Raw genomic sequence first — 22067 nt, forward strand, 5'->3', positions numbered from 1 at the left:
TCAAGTGCTCCGCTATTTTATCCTTAATAATGGACTCTAGCATTTTGCCCACAACCGATGTAAGGCTTACTGGTCTATAATTCCCTGCTTTCTCTCTACCCCCCTTTTTAAATATTGGGGTAACATTAGCTACCCTCCAATCCACGGGTACTGTTCCCGAGTCAATGGAGTTCCGGAAGATGATCCTTAGAGCATCTGCTATCTCCAGGGCCACCTCCTTAAGTACCCTAGGATGTAGTTTATCAGGCCCTGGGGATTTGTCAGCCTTCAGTCCCCTCAACTTACCCAACACCATATCCCTAGAGATACTAATTTCTGTCAGCTCCTCCCTCTCATTAGTCCCTATGTTTGCCGATATTCCTGGGAGGTTATTTGTGTCCTCCTTTGTGAATACAGAACCAAAGTATGAGTTTAATTGGTCTGCCATTTCCTTATTCTCCATTATATATTCTCCCGAATCGGACTGCAAGGGACCGACTTGGGATTTTACCAGTCTTTTCCTCCTGATATACCGATAAAAGCTTTTGCAGTCTGTCTTTATGTTTGCTGCAAGTTTACTTTCGTATTCTATTTTCCCCTTCCTGATTAATCCCTTTGTCCTCTTTTGCTGTATCCTGTACTGCCCCCAATCTTCCGGTCTGGTGCTTTTTTTTGCCAGTTGATATGCCCTTTTTTTTGATTTTATGCTGTCCCTAATTTCCCTCGTTATCCACGGTTGAGTCACCTTTTTAGGTTTATTTTTATGCCAAACCGGTATAAACATGTTCTGGAATTCTTCCATTCTATCTTTGAATGCTTGCCATTGTCTATCCACTGTCAATCCCCCCAGAAACACCACCCAATCAATCTTACCCAATTCCCATCTCATACCCTCGTAATTCCCTTTATTTAAGTTCTGGACCTTAGTCTCTGATTCAATTTCCTCACTCTCCATCTCGACTGAGAGCTCGATCATATTATGATCGCTCTGACCCAAGGGGCCTCGTACAAGAAGATTGCTGATAAGTCCCTTCTCATTGCACAATACCCAGTCTAAAATGGCCTGATCTCGAGTCGGCTCCTCGACATATTGGTCCAGATAACCGTCCCGAAAACATTCCAGGAATTCCTCCTCCTCAGAATTTTTACTAATTTGGGTAGTCCAATCAATATGTAAATTAAAGTCACCCATGATGACAGCTGTGCTCTTATCGCACGCTTCTCTAATTTCCCTTTTTATGCCTTCCCTCACCTCCATATTACTATTTGGAGGCCTATATATCACACCCACTAACGTTTTCCTCCCCTTGCTATTTCTCATTTCTACCCATACAGATTCCGTTTCATCCGAGTTAATATCCTTCCTTTCCATTGCATTAATCCCCTCCTTTACCAGCAATGCTACCCCACCTCCCCTACCTTTTTGCCGATCCTTCCTAAATATTGTATATCCCTGGATGTTAAGTTCCCAGCCTTGCCCACCCTGCAGCCACGTTTCTGTAATCCCAATCAAATCATACTTGTTTACCTCTATTTCCACAACTAATTCATCCACCTTGTTCCTAATGCTTCTAGCATTAAGATACAAAGCCTTCAGGCTTGCTTTTTTCACACTCTCATTATGAATTAGTTTGGCCCTTTGTGTTTCTCTCCTTTGCTTATTGCTTCTCACCTTTCTACCATCTATTTCTGACTTCATATGACTTCCCTCTTTTCCACTACCTAGGTTCCCATCCCCCTGCCAAATTAGTTTAAATCCTCCCGAACCGCCCTAGAAAATATTACCCCGAGGACATCGGCTCCCTCACAGTTCAGGTGTAGACCGTCCCCTTGGTACAGGTCACTCCTCCCCAAGAACTGGTTCCAATGCCTCAGGAATTTAAATCCCTCTCCCTTGCACCACTGCTCAAGCCACGTATTTAGCTTATCTATCTTACTCTCTCTAAACTTATTAGCTCGTGGCACTGGTAGCAATCCAGAGATTACTACCTTTGAGGTCCTACTTTTCAATTTAGCTCCTAACTCCCTAAATTCAGCTTGTAGGACCTCCTCCCTCTTTTTACCTACATCGTTGGTACCTACATGTACCACGACAACTGGCTGATCCCCCTCCCCCTTCAGAATGCTCTGCACCCGCTCCGAGACATCCTTGACCCTTGCACCAGGGAGGCAACATACCATCTTGGAGTCTCGGTCTCGGCCACAGAAACTCCTATCTATCCCCCTTACAATTGAATCCCCTATCACTATAGCCCTATCCCTCTTTTTTCCGCCCTTCTGTGCAGCAGAGCCAGTCATGGTGCCCTGAACCTGGCTGCTGGTGCCTTCCCCTGATAAGTCATCTCCCCCAACAGTACCCAAAATGGTAAACCTGTTTTGGAGGGAGATGACCGCAGGCGACTCCTGCACTACCTTCCTGCCTTTACCCTGCCTTTTGGTCACCCATTTACTGTCTGAGCTAGCCTTTACCTGCGGTGTGACCAACTCACTGAATGTGCTATCCACAAGATCCTCAGCATCGCGTATGCTCCAGAGTGAGTCCATTCGCAGCTCCAGCGCCGCCATGCGGTCCGCTAGGAGCTGCAGCTGGACACACTTCCTGCACACATAGTTGTCAGGGACAGTGTCCCTGATTTCCCACATGGCACAGGAGGAGCATGGCACGGGTCCGAGCTGCCCTTCCATGACTTAACCCTTGCAATATTGACGTACCTCAGTGGGATTATTGAGGTATCTCACTGGGGTTATTGATGTATCTCACTGTAGTTATTGAGGTATCTCACTGGGTTTATTGAGGTATCTCACTGGGGTTATTGAGGTATCTCACTGGGGTTATTGAGGTACCTCACTGGGTTTATTGAGGTATCTCACTTGGGTTATTGATGTACCTCACTGGGGTTATTGATGTATCTCTCTGGGGTTATTGAGTTATCTCACTGGGGTTATTGAGATACCTCACTGGAATTATTGAGGTACCTCACTGGGGTTATTGAGGTACCTCACTGGGGTTATTGAGAAAACTCACTGGATTTATTGATGTGCCTCACTGGGGTTATTGATGTACCTCTCTGGGGTTATTGAGAAAACTCACTGGGGTTATTGATGTATCTCACTGGGGTTATTGAGGTATCTCACTGGGGTTATTGATGTATCTCGCTGGGGTTATTGATGTATCTCACTGGGGTTATTGATGTATCTCACTGGGGTTATTGAGGTATCTCACTGGGGTTATTGAGGTATCTCACTGGGGTTATTGAGGTATCTCACTGGGGTTATTGAGGTATCTCACTGGGGTTATTGAGAAAACTCACTGGGGTTATTCAGGTATCTCACTGGGGTTATTGAGGTATCTCACTGGGATTATTGAGGCACCTCACTGGGTAAATTGATGTACCTCTCTGGGGTTATTGAGGTACCACACTGGCGTTATTGATGTATCTCACTGGGGTTATTGATGTATCTCACTGGGGTTATTGATGTATCTCACTGGGGTTATTGAGGTATCTCAATGGGGTTATTGGGGCATCTCACTGGGGTTACTGATGCACCTAACTGGGGTAATTGAGGTATCTCACTGGGGTTATTGATGTATCTCGCTGGGGTTATTGAGGTATCTCATCGGGGTTATTGATGTACCTCAGTGGGGTTACTGAGCTATCTCACTGGGGTAATTGAGGTCCCTCACTGGGGTTATTGATGTATCTCACTGGGGTTATTGAGGTATCTCACTGGGGTTATTGAGATATCTCACTGGGGTGATTGATGTATCTCGCTGGGGTTATTGAGGTATCTCATCGGGGTTATTGATGTACCTCAGTGGGGTTACTGAGATATCTCACTGGGGTTGTTGAGGTACCTCACTGGGGTTATTGAGTTATCTCACTGGGGTCATTGAGTTATCTCACTGGGGTCATTGACGTATCTCACTGGGGTTATTGAGCTATCTCACTGGGGTTATTTATGTATCTCACTGGAGTTATTGAGGTACCTCACTGGGGTTATTGAGTTACCTCACTGGGGTTATTGAGCTACCTCACTGGGGTTATTGATGTATCTCACTGGGGTTATTGATGTATCTCACTGGGGTTATTGATGTATCTCACTGGGGTTATTGGGGCATCTCACTGGGGTTATTGAGGTACCTCACTGGGGTTATTTATGTACCTCACTGGGTTAATTGATGTACCTCTCTGGGGTTATTGAGGTACCACACTGGGTTAATTGATGTACCTCTCTGGGGTTATTGAGGTATCTCACTGGGATTATTGAGGTACCTCACTGGGTTAATTGATGTACCTCTCTGGGGTTATTGAGGTACCACACTGGCGTTATTGATGTATCTCACTGGGGTTATTGAGGTATCTCACTGGGTTATTGAGGTATCTCACTGGGGTTATTGAGGTATCTCACTGGGTTTATTGGTGTATCTCGCTGGGGTTATTGAGGTATCTCACTGGGGTTATTGAGGTATCTCACTGGGTTTATTGGTGTATCTCACTGGGGTTATTGAGGTATCTCACTGGGTTTATTGAGGTATTTCACTGGGGTTATTGAGTTGTCTCACTGGGGTTATTGAGTTATCTCACTGGGGTTATTGAGGTATCTCACTGGGTTGTTGAGGTATCTCACTGGGTTGTTGAGGTATCTCACTGGAGTTAGAGGTATCTCACTGGGGTTATTGATGAACCTCACTGGGGTTATTGAGGTACCTCACTGGGATTATTGTGGTATCTCACTGGGGTTATTGAGGTACCTCACTGGGGTTATTGAGGTATCTCACTGGGGTTATTGAGGTATCTCACTGTGGTTATTGATGTGCCTCACTGGGGTTATTGATGTACCTCACTGGGGTTATTGATGTACCTCACTGGGGTTATTGATGTACCTCACTGGGGTTATTGATGTATCTCACTGGGGTTATTGATGAACCTCACTGGGGTTATTGAGGTACCTCACTGGGATTATTGTGGTATCTCACTGGGGTTATTGAGGTACCTCACTGGGGTTATTGAGGTACCTCACTGGGGTTATTGAGGTATCTCACTGGGGTTATTGAGGTATCTCACTGTGGTTATTGATGTCCCTCACTGGGGTTATTGATGTACCTCACTGGGGTTATTGATGTACCTCACTGGGGTTATTGGGGCATCTCACTGGGGTTATTGATGCACCTAACTGGGGTTATTGAGGTATCTCACTGGGTTTATTGATGTATCTCACTGGGGTTGTTGCAATATCTCACTGGGGTTATTGAGGTATCTCACTGGAGTTATTGAGGTATCTCACTGGGGTTATTGAGGCATCTCACTGGGGTTATTGATGTACCTCACTGGGGTTATTGAGGTGTCTCACTGGGGTTATTAATGTATCTCACTGGGGTTATTGAGGTATCTCACTGGGGTTATTGAGGTATCTCACTGGGGTTATTGAGGTGCCTCACTGGGGTAATTTAGGTATCTCACTGGGGTTATTGAGATATCTCACTGGGGTTAATTGATGTACCTCACTGGGGTTATTGATGTATCTCACTGGGGTTATTGAGGTATCTCACTGGGGTTATTGAGGTATGTCACTGGGGTTATTGCGGTTTCTCACTGGGATTATTGGGGCATCTCACTGTGGTTATTAATGTACCGGACTGGGTTTATTGAGGTATCTCACTGGGTTTATTTAGTTATCTCACTGTGGTTATTGAGGTATCTCACTGGGGTTATTGAGTTACCTCACTGGGGTTATTGATGTGCCTCACTGGGGTTATTGATGTACCTCACTGGGATTATTGAGGTACCTCACTGGGGTTATTGAGGTATCTCACTGGGGTTATTGAGATACATCAATAACCCCAGTGAGATATCTCAATAACCCCAGTGAGATACCTCAATAACCCCAGTGAGATATCTCACTGGGGTTATTGCGGTATCTCACTGTGGTTATTAATGTACCTAACTGGGTTTATTGAGGTATCTCACTGGGGTTATTTAGTTATCTCACTGTGGTTATTGAGGTATCTCACTGGGGTTATTGAGGTATCTCACTGGGGTTATTGATGTACCTCACTGGGGTTATTGATGTACCTCACTGGGGTTATTTATGTATCTCACTGGGGTTATTGATGTACCTCGCTGGGGCTATTGAGGTATCTCACTGGGGTTATTGGAGCATCTCACTGGGGTTATTGATGCACCTAACTGGAGTTATTGACGTATCTAACTGGGGTTATTGAGGTACCTCACTGGGGTTATTGATTTATCTCACTGGGGTTATTGAGGTATCTCACTGCGGTTATTGAGCTGTCTTACTGGGGTTATTGAGGTACCTCACTGGGGTTATTGAGGTATCTCACTGCGGTTATTGATGTACCTCACTGGGGTTATTGAGGTATCTCACTGGGGTTATTGAGCTACCTCACTGGGGTTATTGAGAAAACTCACTGGAGTTATTGATGTGCCTCACTGGGGTTATTGATGTACCTCACTGGGATTATTGAGAAAACTCACTGGGGTTATTGATGTATCTCACTGGGGTTATTGAGGTATCTCATCGGGGTTATTGATGTATCTCACTGGGGTTATTGAGGTATCTCACCGGGTTTATTGACGTATCTCACTGGGGTTATTGAGGTATCTCACTGGGGTTATTGAGGTATCTCACTGGGGTTCTTGTTGTACCTCGCTGGGGTTATTGAGGTATCTCACTGGGGTTATTGGGGTATCTCACTGGGGTTATTGATGTATCTCACTGGGTTTACTGAGGTACCTCACTGGGGTTATTTAGGTACCTCACTGGGGTTATTGGGGCATCTCACTGGGGTTAATGATGCACCTAACTGGGGTTGTTGAAATATCTCTCTGGGGTTATTGAGGTATCTCACTGGGATTATTGATGTACCTCACTGGGGTTATTGAGGTACCTCACTGGGTTTATGATATATCTCACTGGGGATACTGAAGTACCTCACTCGGGTTATTGAGGTGTCTCACTTGGGTCATTGAGTTATCTCACTGGGTTTATTGAGGAATCTCACTGGGGTTATTGCTGTATCTCACTGGGGTTATTGATGTATCTCACTGTAGTTATTGAGGTATCTCACTGGGTTTATTGAGATATCTCACTGGGGTTATTACGGTATCTCACTGGGTTTATTGAGGTATCTCACTGGGTTTATTGAGATATCTCACTGGGGTTATTACGGTATCTCACTGGGGTTATTGAGGTACCTCACTGGAATTATTGAGGTACCTCACTGGGGTTATTGATGTACCTCACTGGGGTTATTGAGAAAACTCACTGGGGTTATTGATGTATCTCACTGGGGTTATTGAGGTATCTCACTGGGTTAATTGATGTACCTCTCTGGGGTTATTGAGGTACCTCACTGGGGTTATTGATGTCTCTCACTGGGGTTATTGATGTATCTCACTGGGGTTATTGATGTATCTCACTGGGATTATTGAGGTATCTCGCTGGGGTTATTGATGTATCTCGCTGGGGTTATTGATGTATCTCACTGGGGTTATTGAGGTATCTCACTGGGTTTATTGAGGTATCTCACTGGGGTTATTGAGGTATCTCTCTGGGGTTATTTATGTATCTCACTGGGGTTATTGAGGTATCTCACTGGGGTTATTGATGTACCTCAGAGGTTATTGAGGTGTCTCACTCGGGTTATTGATGTATCTCACTGGGGTTATTGAGGTACCTCACTGGGGTTATTTAGGTATCTCACTGTGGTTATTGAGGTATCTCACTGGGGTTATTGAGGTATCTCTGTGGGGTTATTGAGGTATCTCTCTGGGGTTATTGAGGTATCTCACTGGGGTTATTGAGGTATCTCACTTGGGGTTATTTATGTAACTAAGTTGGGTTATTGAGATGTCTTACTGGGGTTATTGAGGTACCTCACTGAGGTTATTGAGTTACCTCACTGGGGTTATTGAGTTACCTCACTGGGGTTATTGAGGTATCTCACTGGGGTTATTGAGCTACCTCACTGGGGTTATTGAGAAAACTCACTGGAGCTATTGATGTGCCTCACTGGGATTATTGAGGTACCTCACTGGGGTTATTGAGGTATCTCACTGGGGTTATTGAGATACATCAATAACCCCAGTGAGATATCTCAATAACCCCAGTGAGATACCTCAATAACCCCAGTGAGATATCTCGCTGGGGTTATTGAGGTATCTCATCGGGATTATTGATGTATCTCACTGGGGTTATTGGGGCATCTCACTGGGGTTATTGATGTACCTCACTGGAGTTATTGAGGTATCTCACTGGGGTTATTGAGGTATCTTACTGGGGTTATCGAGTTATCTCACTGGGGTTATTGCGGTATCTCACTGAGGTTATTAATGTACCTAACTGGGTTTATTGAGGTATCTCACTGGGGTTATTTAGTTATCTCACTGTGGTTATTGAGGTATCTCACTGGGGTTATTGATGTACCTCACTGGGGTTATTGATGTATCTCGCTGGGGCTATTGAGGTATCTCACTGGGGTTATTGGAGCATCTCACTGGGGTTATTGTTGCACCTAACTGGAGTTATTGAGGTATCTCACTGGGGTTATTGATGTTACTCACTGGGGTTATTGAGGTATCTCACTGGGGTTATTGGGGCATCTCACTGGGGTTATTAATGTACCTCACTGGGGTTATTGATGTACTTTTCAGGGGTTATTGAGGTACCTCACTGGGGTTATTGATTTATCTCACTGGGGTTATTGAGGTATCTCACTGTTGTTATTGATGTACCTCACTGGGGTGATAGGTATCTCACTGGGGTTATTGAGGTACCTCACTGGGGTTATTTAGGTATCTCACTGGGGTTATTGAGCTGTCTTACTGGGGTTATTGAGGTACCTCACTGGAGTTATTGAGGTATCTCACTGTGGTTATTGATGTACCTCACTGGGGTTATTGAGGTATCTCACTGGGGTTATTGAGCTACCTCACTGGGGTTATTGAGAAAACTCACTGGAGTTATTGATGTGCATCACTAGGGTTATTGATGTACGTCACTGGGATTATTGAGAAAACTCACTGGGGTTATTGAGGTATCTCATCGGGGTTATTGATGTATCTCACTGGGGTTATTGAGGTATCTCACCTGGTTTATTGACGCATCTCACTGGGGTTATTGAGGTATCTCACTGGGGTTATTGGGGCATCTCACTGGGGTTATTGAGGTATCTCACTTGGTTTATTGAGGTATCTCACTGGGGTTATTGGTGTACCTCACTGGGGTTATTGAGGTACCTCACTGGGTTTATGATTTATCTCACTGGGGATACTGAAGTACCTCACTGGGGTCATTGAGTTATCTCACTGTGGTTATCGAGTTATCTCAATGGGGTTATCGAGTTATCTCACTGGGGTTATTGACGTATCTCATTGGGGTTATTGATGTATCTCACTGGGCTTATTGCGGTATCTCACTGGAGTTATTGAGGTATCTCACTGGGTTTATTGAGGTATCTCACTGGGGTTATTTAGTTACCTCACTGGGGTTATTGAGGTATCTCACTGGGATTATTGAGGTACCTCACTGGGTTAATTGATGTATCTCACTGGTGTTATTGAGGTATCTCACTGGGGTTATTGATGTATCTCACTGGGTTTATTGATGTATCTCGCTGGGGTTATTGAGGTATCTCACTGGGGTTATTGATGTATCTCACTGGGGTTATTGAGGTATCTCACTGGGGTTATTGAGGTATCTCACTGGGGTTATTGAGGTATCTCACTGGGGTTATTGGGTATCTCACTGTGGTTATTGAGGTATCTCACTAGGGTTATTGATGTATCTCACTGGGGTTATTGAGGTATCTCACTGGGGTTATTGGAGCATCTCACTGGGGTTATTGATGCACCTAACTGGGGTTATTGAGGTATCTCACTGGGGTTATTGATGTACCTCACTGGGGTTATTGAGGTACCTCACTGCATTTATGATTTATCTCACTGGGGATATTGAAGTACCTCACTGGGTTATTGAGGTATCTCACTGGGGTTATTGATGTACCTCACTGGGGTTATTGAGGTGTCTCACTGGGGTTATTGAGCTGTCTCACTGGGGTTATTGAGGTATCTCACTGTGGTTATTGATGTACCTCACTGGGGTTATTGAGGTATCTCACTGGGGTTATTGAGCTACCTCACTGGGGTTATTGAGAAAACTCACTGGAGTTATTGATGTGCCTCACTGGGGTTATTGATGTACCTCACTGGGATTATTGAGAAAACTCACTGGGGTTATTGATGTATCTCACTGGGGTTATTGAGGTATCTCACTGGGGTTCTTGTTGTACCTCGCTGGGGTTATTGGGGTATCTCACTGGGGTTATTGAGGTATCTCACTGGGGTTATTGATGTATCTCACTGGGGTTATTGAGGTATCTCACTGGGTTTACTGGGGTACCTCACTGGGGTGATTTAGGTACCTCACTGGGGTTATTGGGGCATCTCACTGGGGTTAATGATGCACCTAACTGGGGTTGTTGAAATATCTCACTGGGGTTATTGAGGTATCTCACTGGAGTTATTGAGGTATCTCACTGGGGTTATTGATGTACCTCACTGGGGTTATTGAGGTACCTCACTGGGTTTATGATATATCTCACTGGGGATACTGAAGTACGTCACTGGGGTTATTGAGATATCTCACTGGGGTTATTGATGTACCTCACTCGGGTTATTGAGGTGTCTCACTTGGGTCATTGAGTTATCTCACTGGGGTTATTGAGGTATCTCACTGGGGTTATCGAGGTATCTCACTGGTTTATTGAGGTACCTCACTGGAATTATTGAGGTACCTCTCTGGGGTTATTGAGGTACCTCACTGGGGTTATTGATGTATCTCACTCGGGTTATTGAGGTATCTCACTGGGGTTATTGATGTATCTCGCTGGGGTTATTGAGGTATCTCACTGGGGTTATTGATGTATCTCACTGGGGTTATTGAGGTATCTCACTGGGTTTATTGAGGTATCTCACTGGGGTTATTGAGGTGTCTCACTCGGGTTATTGATGTATCTCACTGGGGTTATTGAGGTATCTCACTGGGGTTATTGAGGTACCTCACTGCGGTTATTTAGGTATCTCACTGGGGTTATTGAGGTATCTCACTGGGGTTATTGAGGTATCTCTGTGGGGTTATTGAGGTATCTCTCTGGGGTTATTGAGGTATCTCACTGGGGTTATTGAGGTATCTCACTGGGGTTATTTATGTACCTTAGTGGGGTTATTGAGATGTCTTACTGGGGTTATTGAGGTTCCTCACTGAGGTTTTTGAGTTACCTCACTGGGGTTATTGAGGTATCTCACTGGCGTTATTGAGCTACCTCTGGGGTTATTGAGAAAACTCACTGGAGCTATTGATGTGCCTCACTGGGGTTATTGATGTACCTCACTGGGATTATTGAGGTACCTCACTGGGGTTATTGATGTATCTCACTGGGGTTATTGAGGTATCTCATCGGGATTATTGATGTATCTCACTGGGGTTATTGAGGTATCTCATTGGGGTTATTGGGGTGTCTGACTGCGGTTATTGACGTATCTAACTGGGGTTATTGATGTACCTCACTGGGGTGATTGAGGTATCTCACTGGGGTTATTGAGGTACCTCACTGGGGTTATTTAGGTATCTCACTGGGGTTATTGAGCTGTCTTACTGGGGTTATTGAGGTACCTCACTGAGGTTATTGAGGTATCTCACTGTGGTTATTGATGTACCTCACTGGGGTTATTGAGGTACCTCACTGGGGTTATTGAGGTATCTCACTGGGGTTATTGAGCTACCTCACTGGGGTTATTGAGAAAACTCACTGGAGTTGTTGATGTGCCTCACTAGGGTTATTGATGTACCTCACTGGGATTATTGAGAAAACTCACTGGGGTTATTGAGGTATCTCATCGGGGTTATTGATGTATCTCACTGGGGTTATTGAGGTATCTCCCCTGGTTTATTGATGTATCTCACTGGGTTTATTGAGGTATCTCACTGGGGTTATTGAGGTATCTCACTGGGGTTATTGTTGTACCTCGCTGGGGTTATTGAGGTATCTCACTGGGGTTATTGGGGCATCTCACTGGGGTTATTGAGGTATCTCACTGGATTTATTGAGGTATCTCACTGGGGTTATTGAGGTAACTCACTGGAGTTATTGAGGTATCTCACTGGGTTTATGATTTATCTCACTGGGGATACTGAAGTACCTCACTGGGGTCATTGAGTTATCTCACTGTGGTTATCGAGTTATCTCAATGGGGTTATCGAGTTATCTCACTGGGGTTATTGACGTATCTCACTGGGGTTATTGATGTATCTCACTGGGCTTATTGATGTATCTCACTGTAGTTATTGAGGTATCTCACTGGGTTTATTGAGGTATCTCACTGGGGTTATTGAGGTATCTCACTGGGGTTATTGAGTTATCTCACTGGGGTTATTGAGTTATCTCACTGGGGTTATTGAGGTTTCTCACTGGGGTTATTGGGGCATCTCACTGTGGTTATTAATGTACCTAACTGGGTTTATTGAGGTATCTCACTGGGGTTATTTAGTTACCTCACTGGGGTTATTGATGTATCTCACTGGGGTTATTGATGTATCTCACTGGGGTTATTGATGTACCTCACTGGGGTTATTGATGTACCTCACTGGGGTTATTGAGGTACCTCACTGGGGTTATTGAGAAAACTCACTGGATTTATTGATGTGCCTCACTGGGGTTATTGAGGTATCTCACTGGGATTATTGAGGTACCTTACTGGGTTAATTGATGTATCTCACTGGGGTTATTGAGGTATCTCACTGGGGTTATTGATGTATCTCGCTGGGTTTATTGAGGTATCTTGCTGGGGCTATTGAGGTATCTCACTGGGGTTATTGATGTATCTCACTGGGGTTATTGAGGTATCTCACTGGGGTTATTGAGGTATCTCACTGGGGTTATTGAGGTATCTCACTGGGGTTATTGAGGTATCTCACTGTGGTTATTGATGTATCTCACCAGGGTTATTGAGGTATCTCACTGGGGTTATTGGAGCATCTCACTGGGGTTATTGATGCACCTAACTGGGGTTATTGAGGTATCTCACTGGGTTTATTGAAGTATCTCACTGGGGTTATTGAGGTATCTCACTGAGGTTATTGAGGTATCTCACTGGGGTTGTTGAAATATCTCACTGGGGTTATTGAGGTATCTCACTGGAGTTAGAGGTATCTCACTAGGGTTATTGAGGTATCTCACTGGGGTTATTGATGTACCTCACTGGGGTTATTGAGGTACCTCACTGCATTTATGATTTATCTCACTGGGGATATTGAGGTACCTCACTGGGGTTATTGATGTACCTCACTGGGGTTATTGAGGTGTCTCACTGGGGTTATTGATGTATCTCACTGGGGTTATTTAGGTACCTCACTGGGGTAATTTAGGTATCTCACTGGGGTTGTTGAAATATCTCACTGGGGTTATTGAGGTATCTCACTGGAGTTAGAGGTATCTCACTAGGGTTATTGAGGTATCTCACTGGGGTTATTGATGTACCTCACTGGGGTTATTGAGGTACCTCACTGCATTTATGATTTATCTCACTGGGGATATTGAGGTACCTCACTGGGGTTATTGAGGTATCTCACTGGGGTTATTGATGTACCTCACTGGGGTTATTGAGGTGTCTCACTGGGGTTATTGATGTATCTCACTGGGGTTATTTAGGTACCTCACTGGGGTAATTTAGGTATCTCACTGGGGTTATTGAGGTATCTCACTGGGGTTATTGGGGCATCTCACTGGGGTTATTGATGTACCTAACTGGGTTTATTGAGGTATCTCACTTGGGTTATTGAGATACCTCACTGGGGTCATTGAGTTATCTCACTGGGGTTATTGATGTATCTCACTGGGGTTATTGAGGTATCTCACTGGGTTTATTGAGGTATCTCACTGGGGTTATTGAGGTTTCTCACTGAGGTTATTGAAGTATCTCACTGGGGTTATTGAGGTGTCTGACTGGGGTTATTGATGTACCTCACTGGGGTTATTGAGGTACCTCACTGGGGTTATTGAGAAAACTCACTGGATTTATTGATGTGCCTCACTGGGGTTATTGAGGTATCTCACTGGGATTATTGAGGTACCTTACTGGGTTAATTGATGTATCTCACTGGGGTTATTGAGGTATCTCGCTGGGGTTATTGATGTATCTCGCTGGGTTTATTGAGGTATCTTGCTGGGGCTATTGAGGTATCTCACTGGGGTTATTGATGTATCTCACTGGGGTTATTGAGGTATCTCACTGGGGTTATTGAGGTATCTCACTGGGGTTATTGAGGTATCTCACTGGGGTTATTGAGGTATCTCACTGTGGTTATTGATGTATCTCACCAGGGTTATTGAGGTATCTCACTGGGGTTATTGGAGCATCTCACTGGGGTTATTGATGCACCTAACTGGGGTTATTGAGGTATCTCACTGGGTTTATTGAAGTATCTCACTGGGGTTATTGAGGTATCTCACTGAGGTTATTGAGGTATCTCACTGGGGTTGTTGAAATATCTCACTGGGGTTATTGAGGTATCTCACTGGAGTTAGAGGTATCTCACTAGGGTTATTGAGGTATCTCACTGGGGTTATTGATGTACCTCACTGGGGTTATTGAGGTACCTCACTGCATTTATGATTTATCTCACTGGGGATATTGAGGTACCTCACTGGGGTTATTGATGTACCTCACTGGGGTTATTGAGGTGTCTCACTGGGGTTATTGATGTATCTCACTGGGGTTATTTAGGTACCTCACTGGGGTAATTTAGGTATCTCACTGGGGTTGTTGAAATATCTCACTGGGGTTATTGAGGTATCTCACTGGAGTTAGAGGTATCTCACTAGGGTTATTGAGGTATCTCACTGGGGTTATTGATGTACCTCACTGGGGTTATTGAGGTACCTCACTGGGGTTATTGATGTATCTCACTGGGGTTATTGATGTACCTCACTGGGGTTATTGAGGTGTCTCACTGGGGTTATTGATGTATCTCACTGGGGTTATTTAGGTACCTCACTGGGGTAATTTAGGTATCTCACTGGGGTTATTGAGGTATCTCACTGGGGTTATTGGGGCATCTCACTGGGGTTATTGATGTACCTAACTGGGTTTATTGAGGTATCTCACTTGGGTTATTGAGATACCTCACTGGGGTCATTGAGTTATCTCACTGGGGTTATTGATGTATCTCACTGGGGTTATTGAGGTATCTCACTGGGTTTATTGAGGTATCTCACTGGGGTTATTGAGGTTTCTCACTGAGGTTATTGAAGTATCTCACTGGGGTTATTGAGGTGTCTGACTGGGGTTATTGATGTAGCTCACTGGGGTTATTGAGGTATCTCACTGGGATTATTGAGGTATCTCTCTGGCGTTATTGATGTTACTCACTGGGGTTATTGATTTACCTCACTGGGGTTATTGATGTATCTCACTGGGGTTATTGAGGTATCTCACTGGGGTGATTGATGTAACTCACTGGAGTTATTGATGTACCTCACTGGGGTGATTGATGTAACTCACTGGAGTTATTGATGTACCTCACTGGGGTTATTGAGGTACCTCACTGGGTTTATTGAGGTATCTCACTGGGGTTATTGAGGTATCTCACTGGGGTTATTGAGGTGTCTGACTGGGGTTATTGAGGTACCTCACTGGGGTTCTTGCGGTATCTCACTTGGGTTCTTGAGGTACCTCACTGGGGTTATTGAGGTAGCTCACTGGGGTTATTGAGGTATCTCACTGGGATTATTGAGGTATCTCACTGGGGTGATTGATGTACCTCACTGGGGTTATTGAGGTATCTCTCTGGGGTTATTTAGCTATCTCACTGGGGTTATTGAGGTATCTCACTGGGGTTATTGAAGTCCCTCAATGGGGTTATTGATCTACCTCACTGGGGTTATTGAGTTATCTCACTGTGGTTATTGATGTACCTCATTGGGGATAGAGTTATCTCACTGGGGTTATTGAGGTATCTCTCTGCAGTTATTTTCTTTTTTATTATTGTTTGCATTGGATGATGCAAATAGCAAAACTCTGTAACTCACATGTGACGTCATCATTGGTGGGAGAGTTCTTTAGTCTTTTCTCTCTGCCCAGACCAAAAAAAAATAAGATTACTCGGAAAAAAACTGGGTTACTTCTATTTTCCTACAGTATGATACCATGGTGCAATGTTAGTTCATCTCATGACAAGTTCCAGCTGTCGCTTCAAACAAAGCAAAGGCATGGGCTCACTGACTGCGAGAGACAGGAAGCAGTGTTTCATATGACAGCCCAAGTTGTATAGTCCAGTCACCAGGGAGCCCCGCACAGCCCTGTGCCAATGACAGACCTTCCCATGCTCCAGGCTTGATGTACGTGTAAGGAGTCGGCTCTGGGGGCCTACAGGCAGGGTGCTTGTTTGTGTTGTCAGCTGTCCCAATCATCAAGGGCCATATGGTGGATGTTACTTCGCATCTGGCTAACTGGCCTCCTGGAGTTTTGCTGTCACTCACAGACAGCCTGCTTTGATTCCCAGCAATCTATTCAGATGCATGGTCACTGCAAGGGTCACCTACCACCAATTCCTTCTCCGACAGAATCTATGAACAGATTTGTTCATGTGTACAATGCACCGTTTGTTGGGACAGTTGTTTAAAGGAGCATGCTCAAGTGTAAATGAGCGACAGGGGCCTGATGTGCTTTCTTATTACCTCTGCTCAACCATTCGAAACAACTGAAGTTGGAAGTGAATGTGAATAAACGGTCACGTTCCAGAGGCTTGCTATTTAGAGAGCTGCTTTACAATTTAGCATCGCCATATTTTTTTTTCTGTTTCAGTTTCAAATCGGCCTTGTACGCTTGAGCCGATTGCATGCTGTGGCTGGCAGTAAATAGATAAAGGCGATGGCATTTATTTGTGATGGGGCGGCAATAGCAAAAGTGCGAAGAATGAGAAGTGCCATTTTATTATGGTTTGTGATCCTTTCCAACCGAGGGCACGAGACAAAGGAGCTTGCTCGTTTTAATTGTTGCATTGCACAATGGGCTGTCAGTGGAAATCCGGCATCCTGCATCTCAATTGTGTGTTATTAATTGATTGGAACAAACAAATGCAAAACTGACATGTCGGGATTGATCTTGACTTTGTGCGATAGTGTAAAACAGGCAATAGCGAGTCGGTGGAGTGTTCTACATCTCTCATTTTTGTTTCTATTGACTTCAATGGAAATAAAAATGGGGAGAGATGTAGAACGGGTGGCCGACTCGCTATCACCCGCTTTACACTATCGCACTGTCAAGATCTACCCCTTTGGGTTTCTTAAATCGTCACTTGAGGGTAGAAATTACTGTTGGGGTTGATATCAACGTATCAAATTGCTCTCTCCCTGCTATCTTAACTGAGGTGTTAACACCTCCATCAAAATAAAGGGAGGAGGAATTTGATGCAAATGCATGAAGCATTTGTGTGCTAACACTGCCGTCAGTAGTTTCTACACTCTAATTGTCTGTTAGCTGCTGGTAAATTGTCTATTAGTTTCTGCTAAAACACGAGGCTTCTCATTTTCTTTCCCCCCAGATGGCCTGGTAGAATTCACTGAATTTCTGCAGTCCGAGTACAGTGAGGAAAACATCAAGTTCTGGTTGGCGTGTGAGGAATACAGAAAACACAAGTCACCTGCAAAGCTGGCCTCCAAGGCAAAGAAGATTTATGATGAATACATCGCAGTCGAGGCTCCCACAGAAGTAAGTCTGCAATCATGGAGGAAAATGTAATTCAATGGGGGAGACATTTTTGTTGGGTAAGGGTTTCAAGGGATATGGATCAAAGTAGGGGCCAATGGAGTTAAGGTACAGATCAGTTATGTACCTGGGCTGAATGGCCTACTCCTGTTCCTGATGTTCATATGTTCCTAGACATTGGGTTATCGCTGGGAACAGGTGTGAAACTAGCAGCGCGTTCAAAACATACGCCCGAAGATGGAAGCTCAAGGCTCCCTTCAAATTGTGCCTTGGGCCTTGTCTCCGTAATATAGGTGCAATGGGGACCAATTCCACCCCCCTTTCCCCAGTATGTGTTTCAGAATGGAGAAAGAAAAAATGAAAACTTGCATTTGTATAGCACTTTTCACATCCTCCGGAAGTCTCAAAGCAGTTCATAACCAAGTAATTACTGTTGAAGTATAGTCACTGTCGTAATATAGAAAAACGTGGCAACCAATTTGCACACAGCAAGGTCCCATAAACAGGAAAATTAGATAAATAACCAGATTACTTGTTTTGTGATACTGGTTGAGGGTAGAATATTGGCCAGGACACCAGGAAAACGCCCCTGCTCTTCATCAAATAGTGCCATGGGATCTTTTACATCCATCTGAACAGACAGATGGGGCCTCACTTTAACATTTCTTCCAAAAGCATCACTTTCAATGGTGCAGCACTCCCTCAATATGGCATTGAGGTGTCAGCCTAGATTATGTGCTCAAGCCCTGTGTTGGCCTTGAACATTTTAAGACAAGATGAGGAGAATTTTTTTTTTTTTGGTGCCAGACATTTTTATGGGCTGCCTGAGTAAGACTGCCAGTTTAGTGCCAATTTGTGTGCAGTTTCGTGTTGAGGTGGCCCAAACTAATTGCGTACCTTACACCTGGTCACAGAGTGAACAAGAGACAGACAGACATACATTCACAAAGAGGGCCATTTTGTCCAATGGTTTCAATGCAGGTCCTGGAGATGGCAGGATACTGTGATAGCCCATTGTGCTACTCAGACTTCTATTCTCTCCCCCAAAATATCAGCCATTGAACTACCATTAAGGTAATTCTATTAAAATCATGTTTAAAGATGAATAAGTGACTATGTTCATTAATGTTTGATGTCGGTTTTATTGCCAACTATCTTTATTGTTTAACAATAATATACCTATTGAAATTATTTTTATTATGATGTCACTATCGCAAAGATAATTTTTGAATTATAATAAAAGACAGTATCAGAACTTGCCAGTAAAAATACCGTGTTCTACTTCTCAGTTCTGCCTAACAAAGTAGAATTAGTGCTGTTGTATTGACAGACTTTTCCTATTTGAACTTTTAGGTGAACTTGGAATCCCAGATCAGGGAAAAGACCAGAAAGAATATTCTAGAACCAACTTCCTCTTGCTTTGATGAGGCACAGAGCAAGATCTATACCTTGATGCAGAAGGACTCTTACCCCAGGTTCCTCAAGTCAAAGATATACTTGGATTTACTGAAACACACACAGGCCAGAAGCCAGCCAAAGGGCAAAACACACATGCTTTTGACCTCTGACCCACAGCGCTCACATGCTTAGTCTACCTGGACTGTCAACACAAAGTTATTGATTATTTGATAATAACGTCGAAATACTTGTCAGCTAATGCAAAAAAGGTCCAAATTCTTCTTGTCAGCGATAGTTATTGCAAATAAATTTGACCAAAAGCAGCACTTTAACCCCCTGAGAATGAAGGCACCATTTAAGCAAAAGATAAGGGTAGAATATTTCAATTTCTTTCCAGTAGTATTTATAAATAGTAGTAAACTTTTTTTTTTGTGTTGCAAACTTCTTTTCTGTGCCCGTCACAATTATATGCACTGGAATTGGGCCGAGAACTGTTCTTATTGATATCAGGGGATACGAACAAGTTTGTGCTCTGAGTAATATGAAATAAATTCAACACTCAAGTTTTATTTTCAAGTAGGGTTCAATATTAGACATTTGTTTACAATTTATCTACCATATATAATATATATAAGTGTACACTGTCAAAATACCAATGCTGAGATGTTTACACTTAGTTATTTTTCTTTTGTATTCATGTGGTGTCATTAAACTGTAGATGTATGTTGTAGCTTCAGGAATCTGAGTCACTGCTTTGCACTTACTGTAGTACAGGTGTGAATAAATAGTCAAATGCGTGGCACTGTTGCATTCCAAGCAGTACCACCTAAAAGGACAATGACAGCAGGTGCATGGAAATACCATCACCTCCAAGTTCCCCTCCTAGTCACACACCATCCCAAACTGAACATATATCACCGTTCATTCATAATTACTTGGTCAAAATCCTGGCACTCTCTCCCTCACAGCACTGTGGGAGTACATTCACCACACAGACTGCAGCGGTTCAATAAGAAGGCGATTCACCACCACCTTCCTGAGAATGAATTAAAAAATAAACTGTAGGCATACCATTGTTTCCTAGATATATTCATGATTAAAACATTGAATCGCACATCTTACAGTACGACAACATATGACCACTATTTGTTGATTCTTTTTCAACTGAAAAGTACTGATAAAGTTGTTTTGGAAACGCAACATGACACAGTCTGTACAGAAATCACACTTGTACTATTTTGAATGCAACCTACTTGAAAACAGTTTTCATTGTTTTGAAACGTGTATTGTACTACAGTGTAAGATTCCTGAACTTGTCACAAATGTGTTATTACACAAAACAGAGTCTATGATGGGGGAGAATGGTCTATGGAAGCAACAATCTTGCTTGTTCTGTATGTTTGTCAAGAGTATACTTGTGTATACAAAAGGTAATTGTTCAGTTTGACGTTATCTGAGAATAATTTATTGTATTTCAGGATTAACATGAAAGTTTAATTATTTTTATATGCATTCTATTCAGTATTGTTGGATCCTAATATATTTGCGTTCCTCTGACAGGCTGCAGTACTTATGGTAACTAACACAATGGCAGAATTCTAAGTTCAGCCAGAGATGTAGAGTTGTTCTAACAGCCAGCATTGCTCTTGTATATTTATTGCCTAAGTTATAGTGCGTGGGAATTTCTTTTTGTTTTGAATACTTAAATAAATTATGTTTCATATTAACCTACTAGTTGAAATGGTTATTATTTTAACTGACAAATCAAATCCCCAGTGTGTGGGAAAAAATTACTTGTCTTAACATCTGAATTTTAATTTTGTTCCAACCTTCTCTCCTCCTTTCCTGAAATTGGTGACTTTTGTTGGGGTATATTTCCACAGGCACTGGCCAAAGAGGGAGAGAGTTGGGAGATAAGCAAAGAGACAGATGACAACAAGAGAAAGGGAATGAGAACCATAAAGGTGAGAGAGAGAGAGAGAGAGAGAGAGAGAGAGAAAGGGAGCGAGACAGACAGAATGTGATTGATTTTAACTTGGCCACCTGGATAGGGCTCTGACCAGGGTTTCCGGTGACAGCCTCATTTCATTGTAAGAAAAAATGAGAGCAAGAAGTGAGTCATACCTTGGCTAACCAGATAAGGTTGTTGAACTTTTTTCTGCACTGTACGTGTTCTCAAATCTCTCTCCAGGCTTGTTGCAGTCATTGCCTTGTGACTCTTCTTCCACTTGTGAGCCCTGACCTGTTTCAGCAGGACCTCTACTGCTGCATCAGAGAGATTTGCAGATGATGGGCCAGAAATTGGTGAACGGGGCTTGCAGCCCCGTTTCTGCACTTACCCCGCGCTACTGCCGATCAGCTCCAGGGACACCTGGAATTGGTGTTTCCAGAAGAAGAATCCCGGGCAGCGTATGACGTCACGCCGCCCAGGAGTGCAGTCAGCGCGAAGCCAGGAGCGTGCAGTGCAAGTGAGACACGCCCCTTGAGGTCTCAGTTTCACTGGACACGCCCCCAATGCTTCTGTCAAGCTGCTAACCATTTTTACATGCAAAGCAGCAGTTTAAATAGGTTTTTGGAAGTTTTTTGAAGATTTTGGTAACTTTTATAAACTTTTTAAAATGTTTACATTATTTTGAGTAATCTGAAGTAGTTTTAAACAGAATTAAAGCAATTTAAAGACTTTTAAAAGCCCTAAAAGAATTTTTTTAATTTTATTTATTTAGCAATGTCGTCGTCATACGTGTCTTCACACTGTTCCCTTTGGGGAAGTGGTTGAAGGATTTATGGCCATGATTAACGCTCATTCCGTGACCGTAACCATCTTTGAACCAGGCATTAGGGCGGTTAGTCCTATGGCGGGAGGGTTTTACGGGCTCCCACAAGCTATACAAGGAGGGGGGGCCA

General features: G+C 43.5%; 1 protein-coding gene across 1 annotated transcript in view; it reads left to right on the forward strand.

Moving 5' to 3' along the window:
- Positions 1-20890, forward strand: part of LOC147121783 (regulator of G protein signaling 4-like) — a 36407-nt gene extending 15517 nt beyond the window's left edge. The window contains exons 4-5 of the mRNA XM_085982291.1: positions 17602-17768; positions 19119-20890. Of these exons, the coding sequence (XP_085838417.1) occupies positions 17602-17768; positions 19119-19355 (404 nt within the window). The 3' untranslated portion in view covers positions 19356-20890. The remainder of the gene's footprint in view (positions 1-17601; positions 17769-19118) is intronic.
- Positions 20891-22067: the final 1177 nt, after the last annotated feature.

Source organism: Somniosus microcephalus, chromosome 3 (genome assembly GCF_052327205.1).
Source record: "Somniosus microcephalus isolate GS21.2 chromosome 3, FLI_Smic_1.0, whole genome shotgun sequence".
Taxonomy (NCBI): domain Eukaryota; kingdom Metazoa; phylum Chordata; class Chondrichthyes; order Squaliformes; family Somniosidae; genus Somniosus; species Somniosus microcephalus.